Here is a 26,984-nt window from a genome sequence, read left to right on the forward strand (position 1 = left end):
GTCTCATTCTACCTTATGGAAGCGGATAACAGGTTCGGGGTGAATGCGGATGATATGTAAACACCAGCGATAACCCTGGAAGAGCTGAGCAAACAACCACAGGAAGACCGCCCGGATCTCCTTGTCCTGAAACACACAACATAGTCAAGTTTAAGTCTAAGTTGGAACGCCATCTTAGCATGCGGTTTTACCTAACTAGTTACTTAGTTAAAGTGCATAGCACAAACACCACTTGATTAAGAAAAGAACAATTATCATCTTCGACGTAATATTTTTGCGTGCTTGTTCTAAATTGTTGTTGTCACCTGGATCTTGGGAGCAGACGGTTGCGAGGACTGAGGGGGGAAGGCATGATCGGCAATTTCCAGCTCTGGATCCAAAATCTGCAAGAGCCAAAATAAAATAAACCAACAAAATATACATACTAGTGTTGTACGGTATACCGCAACTAATAAAGTACTGGAGTACTAATGAATTGAAAACGGTACTATGGTACAATAATGTGTCAGAGTGAAGAGGAAAAATAGCACATAAAGGAAATTGTACTGGTTAATAAATGCACACGCCCGCACGTTCGCACGCTTACACAAACACACATTATTGTATATATATATATATATATATAGCTATATACAGGTAAAAGCCAGTAAATTAGAATATTTTGAAAAACATGATTTATTTCAGTAATTGCATTCAAAAGGTGTAACTTGTACATCATATTTATTCATTGTACACAGACTGATGCATTCAAATGTTTATTTCATTTAATTTTGATGATTTGAAGTGGCAACGAATGAAAATCCAAAATTCCGTGTGTCACAAAATTAGAATATTACTTAAGGCTAATACAAAAAAGGGATTTTTAGAAATGTTGGCCAACTGAAAAGTATGAAAATGAAAAATATGAGCATGTACAATACTCAATACTTGGTTGGAGCTCCTTTTGCCTCAATTACTGCGTTAATGCGGCGTGGCATGGAGTCGATGAGTTTCTGGCACTGCTCAGGTGTTATGAGAGCCCAGGTTGCTCTGATAGTGGCCTTCAACTCTTCTGCGTTTTTGGGTCTGGCATTCTGCATCTTCCTTTTCACAATACCCCACAGATTTTCTATGGGGCTAAGGTCAGGGGAGTTGGCGGGCCAATTTAGAACAGAAATACCATGGTCCGTAAACCAGGCACGGGTAGATTTTGCGCTGTGTGCAGGCGCCAAGTCCTGTTGGAACTTGAAATCTCCATCTCCATAGAGCAGGTCAGCAGCAGGAAGCATGAAGTGCTCTAAAACTTGCTGGTAGACGGCTGCGTTGACCCTGGAAAAAAGAGCTGTACTGCTGCTGAGTGGTCCAAAGTCATGTTTTCTGACGAAAGCAAATTTTGCATTTCCTTTGGAAATCGAGGTCCCAGAGTCTGGAGGAAGACAGGAGAGGCACAGGATCCACGTTGCCTGAAGTCTAGTGTAAAGTTTCCACCATCAGTGATGGTTTGGGGTGCCATGTCATCTGCTGGTGTCGGTCCACTCTGTTTCCTGAGATCCAGGGTCAACGCAGCCGTCTACCAGCAAGTTTTAGAGCACTTCATGCTTCCTGCTGCTGACCTGCTCTATGGAGATGGAGATTTCAAGTTCCAACAGGACTTGGCGCCTGCACACAGCGCAAAATCTACCCGTGCCTGGTTTACGGACCATGGTATTTCTGTTCTAAATTGGCCCGCCAACTCCCCTGACATTAGCCCCATAGAAAATCTGTGGGGTATTGTGAAAAGGAAGATGCAGAATGCCAGACCCAAAAACGCAGAAGAGTTGAAGGCCACTATCAGAGCAACCTGGGCTCTCATAACACCTGAGCAGTGCCAGAAACTCATCGACTCCATGCCACGCCGCATTAACGCAGTAATTGAGGCAAAAGGAGCTCCAACCAAGTATTGAGTATTGTACATGCTCATATTTTTCATTTTCATACTTTTCAGTTGGCCAACATTTCTAAAAATCCCTTTTTTGTATTAGCCTTAAGTAATATTCTAATTTTGTGACACACGGAATTTTGGATTTTCATTTGTTGCCACTTCAAATCATCAAAATTAAATGAAATAAACATTTGAATGCATCAGTCTGTGTGCAATGAATAAATATAATGTACAAGTTACACCTTTTGAATGCAATTACTGAAATAAATCAAGTTTTTCAAAATATTCTAATTTACTGGCTTTTACCTGTATATACACAGATGGATATGCATTTGTGTGAGTGCGTGCGCCTATGTATGTGTGTCCGTGCGTGTGTATATATAAAAAGGTAACAAATGTTTTAGACAGTGTTCATGCAACAATGACACCAGTAGATCCAGACCGTGATGAACCAATCTCATCCTGGATATAGCTAAGCCCTGATTTAGGGTTGCCTACCAACAATCTAAAGCATCATGGTTCCTATATGCTTCCCACAAACCTGATTCTATCTTTTCCATGAACACTTCACAATCTAACAAATAGTCTGCCTTTCAGAAACACGCTGATCGGTTTTCCTATTTTGCAATTACGTCTTGTATAAGGCCCCCATTGGTTGTTACATTTGTTTGCTTATATGATCATTTTTCACCAAAAAAAACTACATTATATTAGATTGCTGAAACATAATAGATATGAGCTCTCACTTTAAATATATATTAAATACAGTAAAGGCTCACTCTCAGGTTAATAGCTCCCACTCCAAAGTTTAATATATATCCCTCAAAATGTTTTTAGACCATGGATCAGCTCTGTCAAGCTTGTAGAGCTCCAGGAAGTTGTGACCTTATTGTAACACTTTTTTTGTATTTAATTTATGGCAAGAAATAACAATAATTTAAAAACAAATAACTCACAGCCACTTGTAAAACAAATAACACAGAATAACATGATTATATATATATATATATATATATATATATATATATATATATATATATATATATATATATATATATATATATACACACACACACATTTATATATTTACCAATTATGTGTAATGACAAAGTTTAGATGTTAAGTGCTAACTAATTTTGAGCACTTTAAATTACAGTGGAACCTGCTTAAAGGGCTGTTTGCAACTTGCTCACAGTTGTATTTTTCAAACCAAAAAATATAACAAGAACACCAGCTAGCTTATCCCGTTCATCGTTATGTTCATTGCAAAGTAGTTTCAAAATAATAGCATGGCAGTTTCATCCTGGATACTAACACCTCAACCATCAAAATGCAGCATTTTTATTATTTCTGAATGTGAGCGACTGGAAGAAATATTTGCACTTGCCCTTAAGTTTCATTACATTCGCCAGGAGTTTGTGTCACTGTTGCCATTGGTTTGCATGTCAAGTTTGTTAGTTAGAGAAAAAACTCAAAAAGCTATGGGTGGATTTTCATGAACTTTTAGGAAATCTACAAAATGGTATTAGTAACAATTTATTCGCTTTAGGGCCTGATGCTGTTAATTTCTACTTCGTTAAGTAAAAAAGATTTTGTTGTAACCACTCCTTGTGTTTCTGACTAAAGTCACAAGTAAATGTGCGAGCAATGGCTAGTTTCTTCTTCGGTTATGTTGACAAACACTTTTATTAACGTCAGTCCGAGGAGTGTCAACTTAAACAAATTCCTCTTTATTACATATTTGCTGTTGTAGGCAGATATTCTTACCATTGAGAGTGCAGTCTGAGTCTGATGGAGTAGTGGTTCAGGTAGAAGGGAGATGTGTACACACTCTGGTATGGTAACGGTGCCACCATCAAGGTCAGCTATGATGACATCCAACTAAAACACACAGCCAAATTGAGTGTACATTTTAGGAATATTTGAGTTGAGTTGGGGTTTATTTCGAACATGCATGCACACAACATGATACATCACAATTTCCAGTTTCTCTATTTAACATGTTCGAAAAGGAGTAGAAAGAAGCAGACCTTATTTAATCCTACCCCTTTACCTTTATATAGCAGTTGCTATAACTTTTGTTCACTTCCTGTTCTCAATTTATTCACAATATGCTCCAGAAGTATTAACATTAAAAATAAATTAACAAATAAATAATAATTTGTGAAGTAAGTTATATTTCATATGGTGAGATGAATAAGATTATCTAGAAAATGGATGGATGGATTAAATAAATTCTGAATGTTTATCATGGTTCTTCTTCTTTGTACTTTGTAAACATTTTGAGTTTGAAGAGTTTATTTAAGTGGATCATATTAGTACATTGTTTGATTCCTTTGCTTAATCCATTCCATAATTTAATTCCACATACTGATATACTGAAGGTCTTAAGTGTTGTAGGTGCGTACAAATGTTTTAAATCACATTTTTCTCTATGATTATATTTGTATTGGTAACAGAACAAGATTGATTATAATCCACAGAGATATCACTCCAGTGTGTCAATTGACTCTGCAAGAAGGAAAGAGTAGGGTAGGAAAGACTTTCACTACCCAGTGGTTTGACCTGCTACTACTCACGTTTTAATAAACAGCTACAATAGCAAAGAAAAGTCACAACAAATACAAACACCACAACGCAATAAAACATAACTATAAGCCAAAACACGACAGTACAAAGACGAAACGAAATAGACAGCGGACAAATTTCGGCAACTCACCAACTTCTTGAGACGGAAAGTTGAAAACGGTGTAATGAACAAAGTTGGAAAAGTAAGTGAAGTGTGATCACTTTTAATAACTTTTTCAATAATACTAATATAATGTGTTCAAGAAGTTGGTTTGTTGCCTTAACTTGCTCCACTGTCACTTACCTCATGTCCGTCGTGTCCTTTGTGGCTTAAAGTTGTGTTGCAGTTTTATATTATTTTGTTGTGCCGTTTGTATTTGTTGTGGCTTTTGCAATTGTGCTAAAGCTAAAAGTTGTTGTGTTGTAATTTATGATATTGTCTTGTCGCGTTTGCATTTGTTGTGAACATTCTCGGTCACCATAGCTACCCGCCATTCTTGTTGTGCCGAATAATGGCGATGACGCCACAGATGGGCAGACAAATTTGAATTACGTTTGTGTTAAACTTCATATAAAGTCTGCCGTTCTTAAATCCAATGTTATCCTTTTCTAGGATTGATAAAATCGATTGATTTTCTTTTAAAACAATGTTGCATCGATGCCTATCTTTTGGAAGGCAAACTTGCCGAGCACGACCGGTGTAGTTGAATCAAAGGAATATAAATCGATATTTCGATTAATCGTTAAACCCCAATTCATTATTTTATAGTGATAACTTACCAGTTCTTGTGTCTCAGAGCGGAAAAAAGAGTTGACGCCGATTATGAAAGGAGTTGGAGTACTCAGAACCTCCAAGAGTTTACCAGGCAAAATGGGAACATATGTGAAGCTGTGGAGAGACATATAGCGCACATTAGTAGTTGGTATGCTTTTTTTAACATACATAAGCCTTAACATATGATCCGTACCTATATTTAAGGGGGAACATGATGGCCAACAGTCCACGGCAGGCATCTGTTAGTCTTTGGTAACTGCTTGACAAGAACAGGATTTTATGCTCCATAAGGGCGGCACAAAACAGGTACAGCACATTGATTATGCCTGGAGGAGAAAAGGAAATGGGTATTGTTTGGAATCCAAAGAGGACAACATTGTTCATATCATTCAGTACAGACATACAGTATTTAACCAAAAATGCTAATGACATATTATCAATTATTGCTTCCTTTAATTGAAGTTGATGTTGTGGATAGCATTAACGCCACACCGCCTGATAACAATCCCAATCAGTTAAATCGCAAGATAAAATCAGGAAATACTGTTTGTGTAGTGTTATGATTGTCCGTACCAAGCTGTCGGAAAAGCTGGGCCACGCTGCTGCCACTGACAGGTAGGGAGTCATTGATGGGAGTCTGGATAACTTGCCGGTCGCCAGCGCCTAATGTGATGGTTCGCTATAGGCAAAGCCAAGTGAAAAGAAACATGATCCATTAAAACAACACGTGTGGGTGGAGGAACATGTGTTGCTTCTCAGAAACAGCAGCGTGGTTTGATCAGAGTGTGCAAAGGAGGAAGCGTGAATCAGCACAATAGAGATGGAGAATTCCAGAAGCTTTGCAGGTACGTGATAAATAAGACACAAGCCATTCCAGCTGATTGCGAGGTTGCTAACATCACGGTAAATCAACACCTCAGTCACCGTATCAATGAATCTTGAATGGGGAAATCCCTTGCATATGAAAAGTGTCACGCAACGCATGGTTGTGCATTGTTGTCTAACAGGCACACAGTAGGGATTAATGTGCATGAATAATTCAATTTGTGGCATGTAAAGTTTCCAGCAGTTAAATTAATTACTGAGATTGGTCCTGTTTATGTTGACAACAACTCAACCAACTCATCAAGCCCCCGTCCACCATATTTTAATTACTAAAAAAAAGTGCCCGCTCAATTCGACGTCGACATTTGTGGTTGACTGCTCTTAAAATTTGAGACCCAAAGGGCTCATTTGTATAAAAAAATATATGTGTTTGTCAACATACTATTTGTCATCTTTATGGCTAAGCAGTGTAAAAAAACAGCGACATAACTACGGTCTAGTTACAAAGCGTTAAAACGTGCACACAATGACTTCCTGTTTAGTGCAAAGTAAACATCAAAATAAATGCATGGCAGTATTAACCTGTACTAGACCACAACTAACAAAATGCACCCAGGTTTTTTGTTTTTAGATAGTTAGCTATTGGAAAAAAGATTTGCACATGTATGAAAGCGTTTTGGAATTGAAGTAAAGACATACAATAAAATTACAGCAACAAAGTTAAAGTTAAAGTACCAATGATTGTCACACACACACGAGATGTGGCGAAATTATTCTCTGCATTTGACCCATCACCCTTGATAACAACCCTTTTAGGTAAGAGTATAAAATATTATACATGAAAGAAATAATAATTTAAATATACAAATTGGGAAAAAATAATTATTTCTGCCTATGCCTTTATCCAAAATTACAAGAAAATGTGCAAGTAATGGCTAATTTCGGTTTTAGTTGTATTGACAACTACTTATGTTTAATGCCTTATGTCTGCAAGCCTAATAAATATTGATATATTCGAAACAGGTGCTATATAAAACAAAACCTAGTAAATATGAATGTTACAAGTAAACGCCATGTACAGTTTTGACAAGTTTAAGACCTGATCATTTAAATATAGTAACTCTTTAGACAGTTGATTTACAGCCAAAGCATCTTGCAACTAGACAATGTGGGGTTAATAACACTTTTTCAGAGAAGGTTCAAACTGGGAATAATCCTTTTTGTTTGCCTTGTAATCAATATAAACACCTTAATCCTGTAAGACGTATCAGAACCAGGACAATGATTTCTGTAGAAAAAGAACGTCTGGATGGTAGGACACAATGTTGTTGTGTTTAAAGCAATGTCAGATATGTATTTATATACACTATACCAGACAATGGCACTGGTGTCATCTGACATAAAAATAGACAAACTGACGGCAAAAAACTTTGTTGGGTTTTGTGTAAAAATCAATCTTCAGGCTATCGAGATACTTTCTTCAGCAGGTATACAGTATTTGTGTAAAAAAAAGGCTAACAGCTAAGCTTAACGATCAATGCAAGGTTTTGAAGAAAACGGCCACAGATTTACCAGGATTGATTTTTGAATGTTAAGGCCAAGAGCTAAGATGTATTACTTGAAAAAGAAACTGCTGACAGAGCTATCAGCTAGGGTGTCATTAAATTAATTTGCGCACTCACAAAAAAAGAAGTCTTAAAAGTTGTGTTCATTACTTTTTATGCTGATTTTACTCATAAAAAACAATTTGGCGAGAAAATCAGTCTTAATCATTATGTGGGGGGTGAGGTGGGGTGTCAAAAAAGCAAAACTACTGTGGTCACTATGCTCAATTTTATCAAAGAGATCTGAGGGTTCTAAACAGTAGTGGCAATTCTAATGCCTGTTGGAAGCATAAGCTATTGTGTTACTTTTCTAGTAACAAAATAAATTATAAAGGCGCTGTAAAATTTGTGATGTTAGAGGTTAAAATGTACCCAAGCAGCACAGCAATGTGTAATGTGATATGAACACTGTAAGGAAATGTTGCCGCATGATCTCGTGCTTTCGACAGAAACAGCCACAGGCAAGCTCTTAGCAACTCAATACTGTGATACAACAACTGATCATTAGGCATGTTTAACAAAGTTTTCTAGCTGGGCTTCCATTGGTATTTTCTACAAATGCATGGAAACTGTGGCAGTTAATGAACTACGTACAAAGTTTTCATGGTGAACCATCACTACTTTAGATGGATTCATCCAAGCTGCAATATGCATTTGGCCGTGGTGTGTAGCAATACTACTTTTATTATTATTCTATTGGAAAAAGTGAACTTTCTCTTAATCTGGCAAATATAGACAGGAGGATATTAAGAAAGATAAACATCACTTTGAACATACCAAGCAAACAATCAATCAATCCAGTTTTAGGGTTGTCGATATTTTTGTCCATGCATTTTTTACCGCTCGTCCCTCTCTGGGTCGCGGAGGGTGCTGGAGCCTATCCAGGGGTAGTCAGGGTACACCCTAGACAAGTCGCCATCTCATCACAGGGCCAACACAGATAGACAACATTCACACCCTAGGGAGCATTTAGTGTTGTCAATCAACCTATCCCCATGTGCATGTCTTTGGAGGTGGGAGGAAGCCGGAGGGTACCCACGCAGTCACGGGGAGAACATGTCATTTTGGTCAAATGTCTATGTGAATTTTAACCTCACAAGACAGGGAGGGTGACCAAACTTTTTTCACTGAGGGCAAAATACAAAAGAAATCTAAGAATATACTGTTTTTTTATCATATTGTATACAGTATTTGTATACATTAAGTATAGTTTTCAAAGAAAAAGCTGAGAGCTGTTATTAGTTATTATTCAGTATCACAGATTTCACTTTTTCTGTTTATATTATACCTTTGTTTTATTTTTCCTTTATTTTTATTTCTACGATGGGCCACACCTCCATCTTAAGAGTTAATGGCCATAGGGCACGCAGGAAAAATGGAGTGATAAAACACCATATAAATCAAATAATCGTTTTTTACGTTTAATTTTAGCTATTTTGAAGGAACCTTAGGGATCAGCTGTTGTTCACGTATTTATATTTATCAAATTTGGGACATATGTGTAAAAAAGGAATCAGGGGGAGTTTTAAGGTGATCAGAGTGGCGAAGCAGAATAAAGTCAAGCATGCATACCAAACTGTCCCCTTTCTCCTCTTGGCATGGCTACACAAGCATTTAGTTGAGAGAAAGATTAGAGAGAAAGAGAGAGAGAGAGAGAGAAAGAGAGAGAGAGAGAGAGAGAGAGAGAGAGAGAGAGAGAGAGAGAGAGAGAGAGAGAGAGAGAGAGAGAGAGAGAGAGAGAGAGAGAGAGAGAGAGAGAGAGAGAGAGAGAGAGAGAGAGAAACAAATGTAAACCACAGGATAACGGACACAGGTTAGAACAAACCATGATGTAGCTTATATTGAAAATAATATGACAGTGATGCAAAAGAATAATTAAAAAATAAAAAATAAAAAGGAAAAAAAGCAGTAACAAACATATTAAATATTATTGGCTCTTAATATAGATATACTGTAAATGTTTGGAATGATGCCGGAATGTCAAACCATATCATTGTAAGTACTACAACTCAAACTGACAACCTTCAATAAATGGCATCCATACAATATTTGCTTGTGAATTATGAAAGACAGTAAACTACACCTGTGACATGCCACACTGACAAACCAGCAAAACATGGCAATGAGATCCAGTAGACTAATGTAGACTAATGAGCACATGTTCTTAGTTATGCCAAACATTTCTCGCCTAAACAATATTTTGTCTGTGATCATCATCGTAAGACAAAGTTTGCTATCCTGCAATTCGTTATAAATATAATAAACCCTTGGATCCCACTTAAAGGGGTCATATTATTTGTCTTCTACATTTAAAACACTTCCTTGTGGTCTACACAACATATAATGGTTGTACTTTGGTCAAAATTTTGCATAGATTTTGTTCAAGCCGCTTTTAAACTGTCTCTTCAGAATGTGCTGTTTTGTTGACAGTCTTATTTTGTGCCGAAGCCCTCCTCCAACCCCCTTCGATTACATCTTCCTCTAGTCAGAGCGCTTCCATATGGAGTCTACTAACAGATATAAGTTAGAACTACTGTATATGGTACTTTGAATTAGACATGGCAACAGCAGGGGATTTTAGCATGCATGTGCATGTACGAGGCAGACTGCCCCACAACAAGAGAATTAAGTAAAATAAGGAACCGTTTGACTATAACTTTGTACCACAATGAAATAAAAATAGCGGACTCATGTAAAGCTCTTCTGGTAAACCTCAACCATATATGGAGATATCCGCTGACGTAACTATGGAAAAATATGTCACCATGGTCTGAAATTCCAAATGGCATGTTTGGAGCAAGTTTGAAAGAAGGCAAGATAGTTTTATAAATATCTCTGTCATGCATCCATGCTAGCAATTTTCGGTACTTACAGGAATCCCAAATACACAAAAACAAGTACCAACAGGTAAAATAAAATGAGTTTTCATAATAGGACCCTTTTAAGTCGGTACCACTTTTTTTGACAATACAATTATATCAACCAACTCATCAAGTCCTGATCCACCATGACCTTCTTATTACAAAAAAAGTGCCCGCTTAAGCAAATGTCGAGGTGTGCGATGACCGCTTTTGTTGACAAAGCTTGAGAGCCAAAAGGGTAATTTCCATGAACAATTGGTCCGTTTATGTCGACATATGTTGTAGTATTGAAATTGTCCCCATTCTCACTAAGCAGCGTGAAAGACAACAGCAACATAACTACAGTCTAGTTATACAACATTAGAATGTGCACATTTTGTTCAGTGCAAAGTAAACTTCATGGCAGTATTAACCTGGATTTACACAGCAACTAACAAATGGAGCGCATCCATCCATCCATCCAAATTTCTACCGCATGTCCCTCTAGGTGTCGCGGAGGTGGCTGGAGCCTATTCCAGCAGCATTCAGGCGGAAGGCGGGTATACCCTCCAGAAGAAATATTTGTGCATGGACTAAGCATAATTGTCATTGCAGTCAAGACATACAATAAAATTATAGCAGCAACTTTTTTTTAGATAAGAGTAGAAAATATAAGAATGTAAATAAAATATGCATAAATTGAGGAAAACCATGTAAAAAAGATATGACATACAATGTCAAAGTCACTCAGGCAGTCCGAGGAGCATCCACATAAACAAGTTCCACTGTATGGGTGGGTGCCCCAATCCAACTTGGAACCTTTTGGTACAATAACAATATTCAAGCCTTAAAGAGGAACTGCACTTTTTTGGGAATTTTGCCTATCGTTCACAATCATTATGATAGACATGACGATGGATGTTATACTTTTTTTTCCTAATGCATTCTAAATATTAAATATAAGCGTATTTTGTGCCTCTCTCGCCAGTTCCAAGTCTTAATTGGCTGTCAAAGTGCCCCAATTTGTCGGATTACAATATCACTAATACTTGGTTAAAATTCAAGTCACAAAATGTAAATGGCGTATTGCTGGCGCTTTTTGAATAATTATTTATTGGAGTTTATGGGCGAAATAGTGGGACTCCCATTGGCTCCGCTAGAAGTGGACTTTTATTCACGTTTATTTACGAGTTAGAATGCATTAAAAAAATAATAATCCGTCGTCATTTCTTTCATAATTGTTGTGAAAAATAGGCAAAATTCCCAATAAAAAGTGCAGTTCCCCTTTAACTATTGGGTGATATCAATTTGATACGATATCAACATGAATCTAATATACTTTCATTACTTATTTTGTTGTGTGGAATGTTCGAAAAGGCTTGACCAAGTAATATGCTGCTGTGATCCCGTGGGCTCTGGAATGGACTGCTTGTGTCTGAGTGTTTGTATCCGATAATTTAGATGCAGGGCGATATAATCCGATTTTTTTTGTTACCTGGCCCATATCCAATATCAATATTGTATCATGGCACCCCTATTCCACTGTATAGCATCTTGTTTATAAGAAAGATGCTCATTGAACTTTGTTTTATCTCTAAAAGGATTAATACTGTTAATTTAGAAGCCTAAAATATGTGCAAAAAGTGTAATGTATAGATGGAGAGTAGTCTAGTCCTGAGGTTCATAACCTTTTTGATCTCAGACCCCAACTTTTCCACTACAGAGGGGCCACAAAGATTATTATCAAGGCTTAGGTCAGGCTGATTACAAAAGTAAATATACTAAAAAAGAGAGGACTCAAAAAGTGATGAAAAATACATTTACATACAATTACACAATGCTAAGATCAGGAGCAAGGGTGAAGTGTCTTGCCCAAGGACAAAAAGGCCATGACTGGGATGGCGGAAAATGGAATCAAACTTGAAACCCTCCAATTGCTGGCATGGCGGCCTTTCCATCTGCACCACCGCGCCCAAATGAAAATACAGCTTTACCACTTCAGTCATTATTTTTGCGCTTAAGAAACTTCTCTATAACATTAGCTCCAGACTTCTTATGTTTGTTTGAGGTTGCCATTACTGCCACAAATGGTGGAAAAGTGTATTACAACTACAGACCACAGCTGAGAATCATATATGTTTTAGCGGACCTCTGGGGGGGGTGCACGCGCCTCAACAATAACAATACCAAATAGAAACACTGGTGTTCTCGACATAAAGACCTTGAATAAAGTGAAATATTATGGCCATATAACACAGCTTATGTGGTTGTATGAGAAAACTGATATTTCTCATTTGAATAGTTTTTAATGTTGATTACAAAAGTGAACATATTGGTTATATCGTTTTAGATTACTGAGTTGTATTTATATTAGTCACAAATGAGTTTGTTGAGAACAATGGGTTTTTTTGTGGCCTAAAATATGTGTTTGTTGTATTCTGACTATAATCAATGTGAATGACTATGAGAAACCTTGGAGAGGACCGCATATGTGGGTAACCCCCCTCCAACCCCCCTCTAGGGGATCATGATTTTAAAAAAAATAGTAAAATCACAAAATTCGAAGTAAAAAGTATTGGTATCAGCTATAGTGGCCCAGTATTTACTTAATCAATAACAAATTTTGCAGTATTGCCCAAGCTTACTGTACGGATTATATGACAGTAGAGGTCAAAAGCCACAAAAGAAGATTATCATTATTTCAATGGAGCACACAGAAATTACATTTTAGGCCCCGTACAGGTCTAAAATGGAGTCACATCTCCCATAAAATAAAATACAACACAAGGATTGAGGCATCATTTGGCCCATGCAGCCATATGTCTGTGTAGAGCAGTGCATTCATGGTGTTGTCTCCACGTGTGTTCAGACTGATTGGATGTGATTCTTCCATTTAGACTGTGCCTTAGGAAGCCATCTGCCATCCCATATGGTCTCCTAGCAACTATACTGTAGTCCAACCAGCACCACAAAGCTGGTTGGTGGCTTTTTTTGTCTTAATACTGGTGGCAATTTGGCAAAACAACGAACAAGGCAATAGAGGGAAAAACAATGATAGGTTTGAAAAAAATACCATGATCCTGCATTCATTGGATCACAAGTCACATACACACAAAAAAAATATTCAGTAACATTATTTACACAATTAGAGGAAAATACTCCAGCCTGTTTGATTTTGAACAGAATTAACAACATAAAGCTGCCTTTATGATTGGTAGAGCTTAATAGATCGACAACGTTACCTGGAGACAGGCCAGCAGCCAGTCACAGGCCGGGACCTGAGGAACCTTGTCTAAACTACAAACTGGGGACTCAATTATCTGTGAACACAGAGGAACCGGGGTATAGTATGGGGCACAAAGGTATTATAACATTGGAAAACCACAATACATGGTTTAGATGTAGATATACAGGGTGACTATATGAAATAATTATTTAAAACAATGACATGTAAAAAAGATAAATACAAATTAAACAATAATAAATTAATTATTATTGATTAAATTAATAACTTATTTATCTTATTAATAAATGTATTTAATGAATGTACAGTACAATATTGCACGCACTATAAGTGAGATGTTGGGTGTATACATTGATTAACGTTACCAAAATTGTTTAAAATGTACAAAAAGTGGAGTGAAGGTGGGGGGGGGGACACAAGAATAGAAAAACATAATGATCTGCAAATGAAACCAGACAGGTGTCTATGATTAATGTGTGGAAAATGTTTGCAGGGTGACTGCCTGTCAAGTTACAAATGTGCCAGAAAAGGCTGCATGTGCTAGCAGTCAGCACCATGCTCCAATTCAAATTGCTAAACCGCTTCGAAAACCCAGTGCCAAAGTCCTGACACAGCAACTTTGATACGGCATGAGGAATGACATCCCGGTTTATTTTTAGTGCCAGTCAGCTGGTTCCAGAGTTCGGTTACTTTACTCAAATCTTGGAACTTTTTAAAGACACGTTTAGAGAATGTGGATGAGAAATTCAGCAGTTACCTGGGACCCTCCAGCGATGGGAATAACACATGTGAGAAGATTTCCAATCACCGTCTCTAAAGGGACAGTCAGGCCATCTACATGGACGGTGTAGACCAACGCCAGACAGTTCTGTTCGGGCAGACGTCACAGGTTAAGAGGTTGGTCAAAGAAATGTACCCAAAGGGTGAAGAAAAAACAAAAACTCAAGAGTTACAAAGTGCAACTCACAACCGATTGCCACCAAGGTTGAACAAATAGGAATTTTCAGAAAATAACTCCTTCCCATGGACATAATTGATGCCACCTTTGACCCACTTCTAGCTAGAAGAGCCCACCTACCTTTTCAAAAGCGTTGCTATACATCCTAAAACAAAGCTTGGAGCGCTGCCAAGCATCGGCATCTACAGACACGGTAGCTTTTTGTCATGTTTTTCTTCAGCGAATCGTTTAACCCGGCCGGGTGTTCTCAAACTAAAGGGGACTTTAGGCATGGTGTTTCGATTCAAAGTTCTGTAGTTTTTTACAATACACCATTATTTTATTACGTCATTATAATTAAAAACAAATGTGGACTCTAAAGCTTTTTTTTCTGGACCCATGGGGGTCCCGAGATCCCATTTTGTGAACCACTGAGCTAATATATAGCATGAGATATAGTGTTTGCGTAAAAAGTGTATAAAGTGTTTAACTGCGCTTCTTGGAGACACACAGACAGTCAGAGACAGGTGTGGACAAACATAGTTCATAAAAGCATTGCCTCTCGCCGAATGAAATCCTGCCATCAGCCCCTGTGAAACCCGCTGGAAAATGGACAAAGCGCAGGCGCCCAAAATGACTTCCTTAGTTGAAGACAGCCCTACTCAATAATTGTACATCTAATATACCTAATAATAATGAATCTATAACATTTTCAGAACATGTCGAGGGCCAATAAAAAACTAGCCGAAAATGGCCCCTGTGCCGCACTTTGGACACCTCTGCATTAAAGCCACAGACAAATAAAATGTTGCATTCTCAGTAGTGCTTACTTAATGGACTGTTACATTAAATTGCGATATCAAGGCTAGATTTTGGGCAACACTTTCAGTATGTTGTCGTGGGAGTTCTGAGACTTATGTGTTAAAAACAGTGTAATATCAGTAATAAGTCCTTTTTTTTCATAGCAACGGAGATTATACATTTTGATAGATCTGCCGAAAAAAGTACAAAAACAAATCAAATGTAAAAAAAAATAATAATTGTAAATTAATGTGTTGTTTTAATTAGGCCTCAGGCTAATCAAAATATATTTTTAAAAAGTGGAACAAATGATTAATTTATATGATACTTAGAGCACTTTTTGTACGTACTCCTGGTGTTAAGAAGAAATAGATGAACGGTTTAAGCACCCTACCCTGAAAACATCAGTGTAGTCCAACCGAGACACCAACACCAGGCTCTTGGGGGCAAAAACCTGAGAGGGTTGGATAATATTTGGCTCTTCGTCCACCTCGTCCACTTCACCAGCCTGCGCTTTCTGCAACTGAAGATAGGGTGGTTGGACGCTCAATTTATGTAAGCTCGCACCTAGCAGTCACATACAACCACTGGTATCTACTGGATCATTACTGAATAGCAGGAAGACACATCCTGTGATTGCCTCACCTGTTGGTTGTCCAGACCTTCCCAGAACGTGAAGCAGGCACAGTAGTGACGCTCTGAGTTGATGTCTGTCAAAACTGCTACAAAGAAGGAGGCGGGCTGCCGCTCAGGAACCAACTGCCAACGACTGGGCTGGCAGAACTGCCCAAAGACAGAGAAGCATAAGGTGAAAACGTGAAAATTGATCAGTGTCAAGAAGAGAGACATCCAAAAACAATGTGATATAAAAATATTGGATCACTTAACTAGATCATTAATCATTAGAGAAAATAACCAGGTGGATGATGTGAATAGCATACCATGTACTGTACACAGTTCCAACTGTATTTGGCCTAATATTAATAATGCACAACAGCGCAAACCGTTTAAAGTTGAAACCCTTTCGAAATGTCTGGCTCAGGTCAACATAAGCGGTTGTCAATGTAAAAAAAAACTGAAAGTAGTCATTGTTTGCACATTTACTTGTGATTTTGGCCAGAGAGGCAAAACATAGTTGATGAAAGATGTTTGAACATACAGCAGTTTGTCCACGTTTTCCTCTGTGTGTATATTTTGATTCTTTTGTGTGTGAATGTGAGTGTGAATGTTGTCTGTCTATCTGTGTTGGCACTGCGATGAGGTGGCGACTTGTCCAGGGTGTACCCCGCCGACCGCCCGAATACAGCTAAGATTGGCTTCAGCATCCCCCGCGACCCCAAAAGGGACAAAGGGAAGAAAATGGATGGATGTATGTTATCAAATAATTGTTTACACTCTCATCTATACTCATGTCCTGACTACAATGACAATAAAGCTTTCATATTTGCGCATTTTTTCCTAACATAAATAAAATAAGTGCATTTTGTTAGTCGACAGGGTTTCCCCTACATGAGATTGTGGCGCTGAGCCATAGCAAAAAAAAAGCCACTACACCCTTTTTTGTTATGTGAAAATAAATTCAACTAATATATTAGTTAAATTATGAATGAATGAATGAATATATATATATCCTATTATTCGCGCACTATTGATTAGTGATGCATCAAAAATTTGGCCACCAAAAAAAGATTTATATCATCAAAACAGCACTGCCGAAACAGGAGGTTGCGATAACGTAACAAAGACAAATGAGATTTTCTGAAGCAGAGGCAGCATGTCTACAACATGACAATGTATCCATGATATACCCGCAGACAGCGATCTACAAAATGTGCAATGTGCAAATAAGAAGTTAGTGGCTGTAGTAGCAGATTAAAGAATGTGTGACCGCAGGCCGCAGCACGCGTACAGTCTTCAACAGTGGCGATTGCTCTAAGACTGTATAAAACTGTAATCTGACTCATTCTCGGAGTATTCAATCGATCACAACTGAGTTTGAGTTTGAGTTTATTTCGAACATGCAAGCATACAACATGATACATCACAATTTCCAGTTTCTTTTCAACATGTTCGAAAAGGAGTAGGAAGAAACAGAGCTTATTTTAATCCAACCCCTTTTCTTTACATAACAGTTGCAAAACTTTTTGTTCACTTCCTGTTCACAATTTTTTCACAATAAACTCCATAAGTAATCACAATAAAAATAAATAAATAAATAATAGTAAGAATTTAATAATAATAATTGGTGAAGTAAGTCATATTTCATATGATGAGATAAGTAAGATTACTTTAAGAATGAATGAATGGATGGATGAAATAAATTGAGAATGTTTGTCATGGTTCTTCTTCTTTGTACTTTGTAAACACTTTAAGTTTGAAGAGTTTCTTGAAGTGTATCATATTAGTACATTGTTTGATTGCTTTGCTTAATCCATTCCATAATTTAATTCCACATACTGATATACTGAAGGTCTTAAGTGTTGTACGTGCAAACAAATGTTTTAAATTACGTTTTTCTCTAAGATTATATTTCTCCTCTTTTTTTGAGAAGAATTGTTGTATATTCTTGGGTAGCAGGTTATAGTTTGCTTTGTGCATAATTTTAGCTGTTTGCAAATTCACTATGTCGTGGAATTTCAGTATTTTTGATTCAATAAATAAAGGGTTTGTATGTTCTCTATATCCAACATTATGTATTATTCTAACTGATCTTTTTTGTAACACCGTTAATGAATGAAGTGTACTTTTGTAATTATGTCCCCATATTTCTACACAGTAGCTCAGATATGGTAACACTAGTGAGCAGTAGAGAATATGAAGGGATTTTTGGTCTAGAACATGTTTTGCTTTATTCATTATTGACGTGTTTCTTGCAACTTTATGTTGTATATTTTTTACGTGAGATTTCCAGTTCAATTTATCATCAATCATTATACCTAGAAATTTGGTTTCGTTTACTCTTTCAATTTATATTCCGTCTATTTGTATTTGACTTTTTCTTCTACTGTTACCAAATAGCATTATTTTAGTTTTACTAAGATTCAACGATAGTCTGTTTTTGTCAAACCATCTTTTTAATTTGTTAATTTCTTCTGTTATTATTTGTATTATCTCCTGTGTGTTCTCTCCTGAACAAAACGCTGTTGTATCATCCGCAAATAATACTAACTTTAAATCTTTTGTAACTTTACAAATGTCATTTATATAGAGATTGAATAATTTAGGTCCTAATATTGATCCCTGAGGTACACCACAGGATATATTTAGCGTTGTAGACGTGTGTTCGCCTAGCTTCACGTATTGTTTCCTGTTCGTTAGATAACTTCTTATCCAGTTTAAGACTAACCCTCTGATGCCATATCGTTCTAGTTTTTTGATTAAAATATTGTGATTAATTGTGTCAAATGCTTTAGTTAGATCCATAAAAACCGCTGCCGCACATTTTTTACTATCTATTGCATTGGTAATTTCTTCTGTAATTTCAATTAAAGCCATTGAAGTTGAAACATTAGCTCTGTATCCATATTGGTTCTCTTCGAGTATTCTATTTTTATTTATGAAACTTTCTAATCTGTTATTGAACAGTTTTTCAATGATTTTAGAAAATTGTGGAAGTAGAGAAACAGGTCTATAATTTGTAAATTGATGTTTGTCTCCAGTCTTATAAATTGGTGCAACTTTAGCTATTTTCATTTTGTTTGGAAATGTACCTGTTTGAAATGATAGGTTACTAATATACATTAATGGTGCTGAGATCTCTTCAATAACCTTTTTTATCGTTTCCATATCAATTCCGTTACAATCAGTTGAAGTCTTAGATTTACATGTTTTCACGATTGTAACTATTTCCTCCTGTGTCACATTACTGAGGAACATGGAGTTGGGATTTCGCTCTATGGTATCATTATAGTCCTCAATTGGAACTGGGTCTGGAATCCTTTCTTCCAATTTTGGTCCAATATTTACAAAATAATTATTGAAGCTTTCAACTACTTCCTTTATGTTGTCATTTTTTTTATTTTCATCTAAGAAGTATTGAGGGTAGTCCCTCTTAGTTCCATTTTTAATAATGCTATTGAGGATGCCCCATGTTGCTCTCATATTATTTTTGTTCCTGTCCAATAATTCACTGTAATATTCTTTTCTACATGATCGTAGTATGTCTGTTAACTTGTTTTTATACTTTTTGTACTTAATTTCTGCCTCTATAGTTCTTTGTTCTATAAATTTTCTATATAGTGTATTCTTCTTCTTACAACCATGTTTTAATCCTTTTGTCATCCATGGTTGATTATTCTTTCTCTGCTTGTTACTGAGTTGTATCCATGGACAATGTTTGTCATAAAGTATTATGAACTTGTTTAAGAAATGTTCATATGCTTCATCAACCTCTTTTTCATTATACACATGGTCCCATTTGTAGCTCAATTTTGAAGGCAGTCATCCTCTTCTCTGTGCATAGTCTTCGAAATGTCCTTTTGCTTTCCATGTTCTTCTTGTAGTTTCCATCATATATTGTAAAAACTGGCAGATGATCACTAACGTCGCTTATAAGTAGACCACTTGTAGTGTTATTATTAAAATCATTGGTAAAAATATTATCAATAAGCGTGGCACATTGTCCTGTGATTCTGCTTGGCTTTGTGATTTTAGGATATAGACTGATGCTGTACATTGTATCAATGAAGTCATCAATAGACTTTTGCTTGTTGGGGTTCAATAAGTCAATATTAAAGTCACCACATAAGAACATTATTCTTTGACCATTGTCCATGTAAGTTGCCTTGATCCATTCTTCAAATGTTTCTATACTTGACTTAGGTGATCTATATATACAACTGATGAATATGTTTTTGCTTTTTTCCTGACATATTTCAATGGTTATACATTCTAAGATATTATCTATGGCAAATGACATGTTTTTTACCACTTTGTAGTTCAGGTTCTTCATCACGTACACAGCTACTCCTCCTCCATTTTTGTTGGTTCTGTTGATGTAGTTTAGTTCATATCCCTCCAGATCAAAATATATTCCTTTTTTATCATCAATCCATGTTTCTGTGACAGCAATCACTTTGAAGGGTTCGTTGATGTGTTCCAAAAAGTTCTTAATGTTGTTGTAATTTGCATACAAGTTTCTACTATTAAAATGAATAATTGACAATTTGTTATCACATTCAATGTTGCTAGTATATATTGATCATCTGTATAATAAAAACAACTATTACTGATGTGGGAGAAAAAATTTGTATCTGGATCTATATCATTTTCCAAATCCTGGTTTTTGTGATCTTTGTTGCAGAAATTTTTTAGTTCCATATTTTCTTGTTCAACAAACTTTGATGTTGTTTCAATAATCTCTATAAGTGTAGGTGGATGCAATCCTGAATCTAGGTCCTCTTGTTTAGTCGTCTCTTGGAACATAGTAGTGCCGATGCTGAATTTAGGTGCTTGTTTTCTGTCAGTCCATTATCATCGTTGTTGTGGTAGCTGTGTAAACTTTAAAAATTGTCCAGGTCCTTGATGTCATGGACAACAATTACTCTTGCTTCTGGACTTCCATTCAGCTTGATGTACATTTTACAGTTGGCGCTCCAAGTTCCCTGGATTTTTCCCTGCCTTCTCAAGTCGCGTGCTTTCTTGGCGATTCCAGCATTACGTTTTGTGAGATGCTCATTCATGTACACATTTGTTCCCTTCAGCTTCTTTCCCTGTCTCAACAATGCCATTTTAGATGTTCTGTTTACGAGTTTCACGAGCACGACTGGAGTGGCGTTGTTGTTTCTTCCGTTCAGTGGGATGCATGTTTCGATGGTATTAATGTCAATTTCAATTTCTTTTGATTGCAGAAAGTTGACCACTTGCTGTTCTGCTGAGACCATATCCATTTCATCTGGTTCACCTTCATTATTCACAGCTTTCGCATAGGATCTTGGTTTAATTCGGTGCCCTGTCACAATGATATCATTCATTCGTTTATCCTGATCCATTTCATCTATGATGTTCCTCAGCATGTTGTTGTCTTCTTGAAGGATCGTCATTTGTTTGCTCATTTCAGTGGCTTCTTTATTTCTGGAGTTGTTCTCTTTTTTCATTTCTTTAATTTCTTCTTTCATTTCTTTCATATCCTCTTTCCATCCATCCATCAATTCTTCCAATTTTTCTATCATTTCTTCTTTAAATTCCTGGAGTATTTTTTGTAGTATCCCTTCTTGAATCCCATCATGTCCTGTGCCCAGCTTCAAATCAGTCTTTCCAGTCAATCCTTTAACTTTTGGCATCGCGGCAGTCACTGACGTCAGCGCCTCTTATGTTTTAAGGGCAGTTACTTCTTTAGCGACTTGCGGCACTTTTAACTAGTTTTTTCAACAATTTCGTACCTTGCGCCGTTCAGAGATCAATTTGAGGTGTCAGTCTGTCAACTTATATCACTCTGCGACGTCGGGATCACTTTAAAACAGCTGTAAACTCGCCGTAACTTTTGGTTGCTAGGCAACCGCTTTGAACCGCGGGAGGCGCCTTTGGCTTGAGGCTAACGACTCTTCCACTCGCCTTATTTCAGCGTATCAGTGCCTCTCAACTGACCAAAATCAGATCGAAGATGCCAGGTGACTCTCCTGTGGCTGTGATCGCAAATCAGTGGTCAAATCAGTGGTCAAAATCTTCAGACTTAACAAAAACTCCGGTAGCAGAAGCGGAGCTTTTCTTCTTTGCGTCCTTTCTCATTGACAGGAACTGGACTGTTGGGTTTGTCTTAAAATACGTTTCGCCTCTCGCCCAGAGTTAGACTGAGATGGGTCAGGTCTAGTCTAGCGGCTGGTGCCAAAACCCTGCACCTGAAGAACAAACAGCACTTCTTTGAGGAGAAAAATTTACAGATTCTCGAAAATAAGGACGGATGGTACGAAAGAAGAATGAGGGAAGCCATCTACGTCAAGGTTGAAAAACCTGCCCTGAACAGGAAAGGTGATGCCACCTATCTCCTACACACAACACTGTGCTTTCAACCATTCCAAAAATACTCTGCAATTTAGCCTCCAACAAATAACCGGAGTTAGAAACATTCTGGCCACAGACACTACTTTGTGCCATTTTTTTACAACTGAATGGAATGTTAACGTCAGTGATTCTGACTATTTTGGACTGGTAGTGGTTCCCACCTCCAAAGACATGCACCTGGGGATAGGTTGATTGGCAACACTAAATTGGCCCTAGTGTGTGAATGTGAGTGTGAATGTTGTCTGTCTATCTGTGTTGGCCCTGCGATGAGGTGGCGACTTGTCCAGGGTGTACCCCGCCTTCCGCCCGATTGTAGCTGAGATAGGCTCCAGCGCCCCCCGCGACCCCGAAGGGAATAAGCGGTAGAAAATGGATGGATGGATGGAGTGGTTGATCCACAGTAATCACTCTGCCACACAAAACCTCAATGCTAACGAGGGTAAATTACACTTCAAAGGCTGTCGTTGGCATTGACAGTAGGATTGCTTGTTTGCATCTCGACAGTTGTTTTTGTCACTACGATAGGACTGAAACATCCTTGCTCGGGCACACCCTCCTGGTATTGGAGTAAAAAAAGTTTTGGCACCAGCCGTAAGACTAGATCTGACCAATCTAAGTCTAAGACTAAATCTGAGTCGAGGAGCATGAACTGATGAAGCCTACTTGGATGAGAGGCGGAACGTCTTCTAAAACAATCCAAACAGTCCAGTTGCGATCGATTGAATGTCCTGAGAATACAATGAGCTGGATGAACAATAACATCCATGATCAGACTCATGTGAGCATGCTACTGTATGAACAAATTTTGTTAAAAGTTGAAATAATTATTTTACACTGGGGTAATCAGTCACCCACCTCTTCTAAAGTTTAAAGTTAAAGTTTCATGTATCATTGTACCAATTATCTTTTCAAACGGCGTGCAGCACTAATTTGCCAAAGTCAGTTTTGGCCATGCACATCTACAGTACCTTCTTTTTCACTTTCTGCCTGACACGACTATTTATTTTTTGATTCCCGCCTGCCTTAAGTTCTCAGAGACACAGCAATGCCGGGCTGACAATCGCTCTGTGGTTTGCCCCAAACAGGTGAAAAAAGCACCTCCTACTGACTTGTGATTGGTGAAAACATGCAAAGCTCAAGCACATGGCTATTTTCAATATGATTTGCACTTGTATAAGGAGGCCTGGTGTGGGCGTGATCTGAGCATGCCAAGCCAAACACACATCTGCGGAGGATTCTAAGTAGATTGCGATGTAACGAAGAAATGTGCCTGGATTTTTGCCTCCGAACACTTTCATACATCTGAATTTTTACTGGCCTGTGCCATTTTCTGGATTTGATCGTACGTCTATATTTAGTAGGAAAGCTACGGAACTCTCTGTACTTGAGGCCCTGGATAAAAAAGAGGCTTCCCATACTTGAAAGCCTAGCAGCTGCCACTGGTTTAACAACAAACAACAAAGAAAGATGCCAGATTTGTTTTTAAAAAGAAAAAGTCACCAAAGGAATTGGAGAAAGCTCTACAAACAAAAAAAATTCTTAACAAAGTACATTGTACAATAAGCAGCAACAACTGAAAAATAGAGTAAAACAATATAAGAAAAAATATATGTTAATACTACCTAATGAAACACAGATTTGCTTTTATATGTATGCATAACATTTTTTAAGCCTTTTTAAAAAATATATATGCATCATATTATACAAATTGTATAATGACATCATATTGACCACGCCCCCAAGTATATTGGCAAGCTGGGGGAAACCTTGATTGTTATGGTAGATTTCAGGGTACTACTATCATGCTTTTATTTAGCAATACACGTCAACATAAACAGGCCCATTTTTCATAGAAATGAACCTTCGGTCTCAAATTTTATGTCGAAAAAAGCGATTAAACATGTATGTTGACGTTAACATTAGTAAGTTCAGTAATTAGAAGAACACGGCGAACCAGCACTTGATGAGTTGGTCAACAGTGACGTTGTCAACAACAGCCGGACCGACTTACTATCGTTCCACTGTATACTAATATTTGCAAGAAAAATATGAGTTGTTATTGTAGCATTTAATGCCATCACAGACAGTGTGGACTTAAGTAAGCAAACAGTCAATATTTGTCTCATTTGATGTTCTTCTCTGAGTGATCTTAAGTAGGGATTTGAGCAGCCTGTAAATAAACATGTTTGCTTATGGCTGGTTGGTTTTATCCCACACCATGTCAATCTGCATTAAGCTGTGTGACATTCGGGCATAGCAATAGAAATGCTTTAAATGTTCATATCTGTCCTTTATCCCAGACTATTAGCCTACCCACTATTTATTCACGTTATAGTCATACACAACAACATATGCCAGAGGCCAATGCTGTTATAGAACCTTCTTGGCTATATTTGTGTCAAAGATCAAAGTCAACACGTGTCACTGAAAATGGCATTTGGTGCGCCCCCTATGGTTTGTGATAAAAGGGCTTTAGAAGACATGGTTCTTATTGTTAATATCAACATAAAACCTCCAAATGTGTGCATTAGTATCATGCAGTGTTTATTGCTGTTTAAAATGTTGGTATGAGGATCATCAAAGGCGAGAGTTAATACCAAAAAAAGATCCATCCTACAATGCCACAGACTGTGATAGTTGAGCGCCCTGTCTGTTTAAGCTGCCATTCTAAAGGAACATGTCATCCACTGTTGACTTACCAGCTCTACGCCTTGTGGGAAAGGGCTGTCCTCCCAGTCTTTCTCAGGAAACCGCTGGAGAATGCGGCCTTGACCTTCACCTTCACCTTCGACTAGAAGTGCAAGAGGGACAGATTACAGAGGTCAGTTCTTGTTCCATTTGTTTTAGTTAATACAATGAGACAACAGATCTTTGTCTTAATGCAATGGTAAGTTTGAATGTTACTATACTGCTGGTGCAATGTAAACTCATAATATGAGAGGACATTGCTGGTACAGTGGAGCCCAACTCATGACAATACTAACAACAATACTAGAACACATGTTCACAGACAGACTGTCTTATCATAAAAATTACCTCTTTAGGTCTCAAATTTTATGTCAATAAAAGCTGTCGGCCATCTTATTAAGCAGACATTGTTTTGGTGATAAGAACACGTGGACCTGGACTTGATGATTTGATCAACATAAACGAATTGTCAACAAACAGGACCGACCAAAAACAGGTTCTAATTATTTTTTTTTGCATTCAATAATGTAATGAGGTAATATCAACTGCTAGCCTGGATCTTGTTAATAAAAAGAGAACAATCTAACAATACAGGCCGACTTATCAGAATCAGAATCAGAATCAGAATAGTTTTTATTGCCATTGTTTGAGAACGGGTTCACAAACTAGGAATTTTTCTTGGTGCAATCGTGCAACATAAAACACATAACACAGAATAGGTAATGCAACCACCGCAGGCCTAGTCTGTCAAGTTAGTTCTTTTGGAATCTCAGTGTCTGAAACTGTACTTGTTTCCTTGAAACTCATTTTGCTAGCTTACCTTAACAGCGTATAATGATAGAGGCTCAATAAAGCGCAATAGTGTGACACACGGGAGGAAGTGGGGATTCTTTCAAAATAGGATACCCAGAAGACAAAAAAACATTAAGATAGATGCAATTTCACACAAATTTATTTGCGGCCTGGGGTTTGGGGAACACTGCGCTAAAAGACCGGACTAACGTATTTGCTGCAGATTTTTATAAAACAGCAGAGCATTCCTGTCAAAAGAAGGATATTTTGACGCTAATTGTTTCTGCCCTTTTTACATTGCTGTTGAAGTGAAGTGAAGTGAAGTGAATTATATTCATATAGCGATTTTTTCTCTAGTGACTCAAAGCGCTTTACATAGTGAAACCCAATATCTAAGTTACATTTAAAACAGTGTGGGTGGCACTGGGAGCAGGTGGGTAAAGTGTCTTGCCCAACGACACAACAGCAGTGACTAGGATGGCGGAAGCGGGGAACGAACCTGCAACCCTCAAGTTGCTGGCACGGCCACTCTACCAACCGAGCTAAACCGCCCCTTTGTTGAGTACAAAGAGCACTGACACTGAATAGGGAAACAGTTGAGTCCATAAATTCATAAGGGACAGATTAATAAATGTCTGAGCTACAGTTATCTATGATGCACAAATGTATTTTGAAATGGAGTGGTTTCAATTAATCCTAGGTGATCATCGCTGCAGCCAATGGCATTTGAAATACAATTACCACAAAAAGGGTTGAGACTCTACTTTGATCAACATTGAATGTTATCTCGGCCCATGCTGGGGACCCCCGGTTTACAGACTCTATATTTGGACCATTTTATGTAAGAAGGACTGTCCAAAATAATTAATGAAAGAGGCAAACAAATCTAACACTTTGCAAGGAAAAGGGACCACAGTGTTTTCCATTAATGAGGCAGACGCAGTGGCAGCTTGCCATCTCGGACACAGCCAATGAGCTGCCATAGATAACAGCCTGACAGTCTGCTTTTGT

General features: G+C 37.6%; 1 protein-coding gene across 5 annotated transcripts in view; it reads right to left on the reverse strand.

Moving 5' to 3' along the window:
• Positions 1–26,984, reverse strand: part of sbf1 (SET binding factor 1) — a 117,025-nt gene that overhangs the window by 39,240 nt on the left and 50,801 nt on the right. For 2 of the 5 annotated variants that reach the window (XM_062065703.1, XM_062065701.1), the window contains exons 2-13: positions 25,193–25,284; positions 16,140–16,277; positions 15,889–16,017; positions 14,514–14,624; positions 13,755–13,832; positions 9,245–9,274; positions 5,817–5,922; positions 5,437–5,569; positions 5,249–5,357; positions 3,668–3,781; positions 306–383; positions 13–126 (exon numbers count right to left, since the gene is read on the reverse strand). In XM_062065703.1, the coding sequence (XP_061921687.1) occupies positions 13–126; positions 306–383; positions 3,668–3,781; positions 5,249–5,357; positions 5,437–5,569; positions 5,817–5,922; positions 9,245–9,274; positions 13,755–13,832; positions 14,514–14,624; positions 15,889–16,017; positions 16,140–16,277; positions 25,193–25,284 (1,232 nt within the window). The remainder of the gene's footprint in view (positions 1–12; positions 127–305; positions 384–3,667; positions 3,782–5,248; positions 5,358–5,436; positions 5,570–5,816; positions 5,923–9,244; positions 9,275–13,754; positions 13,833–14,513; positions 14,625–15,888; positions 16,018–16,139; positions 16,278–25,192; positions 25,285–26,984) is intronic. The other 3 variants (XM_062065704.1, XM_062065702.1, XM_062065705.1) reach the window with 3 other exon arrangements.

This window comes from Entelurus aequoreus, linkage group LG12 (assembly GCF_033978785.1).
Source record: "Entelurus aequoreus isolate RoL-2023_Sb linkage group LG12, RoL_Eaeq_v1.1, whole genome shotgun sequence".
NCBI classification, from domain to species: domain Eukaryota; kingdom Metazoa; phylum Chordata; class Actinopteri; order Syngnathiformes; family Syngnathidae; genus Entelurus; species Entelurus aequoreus.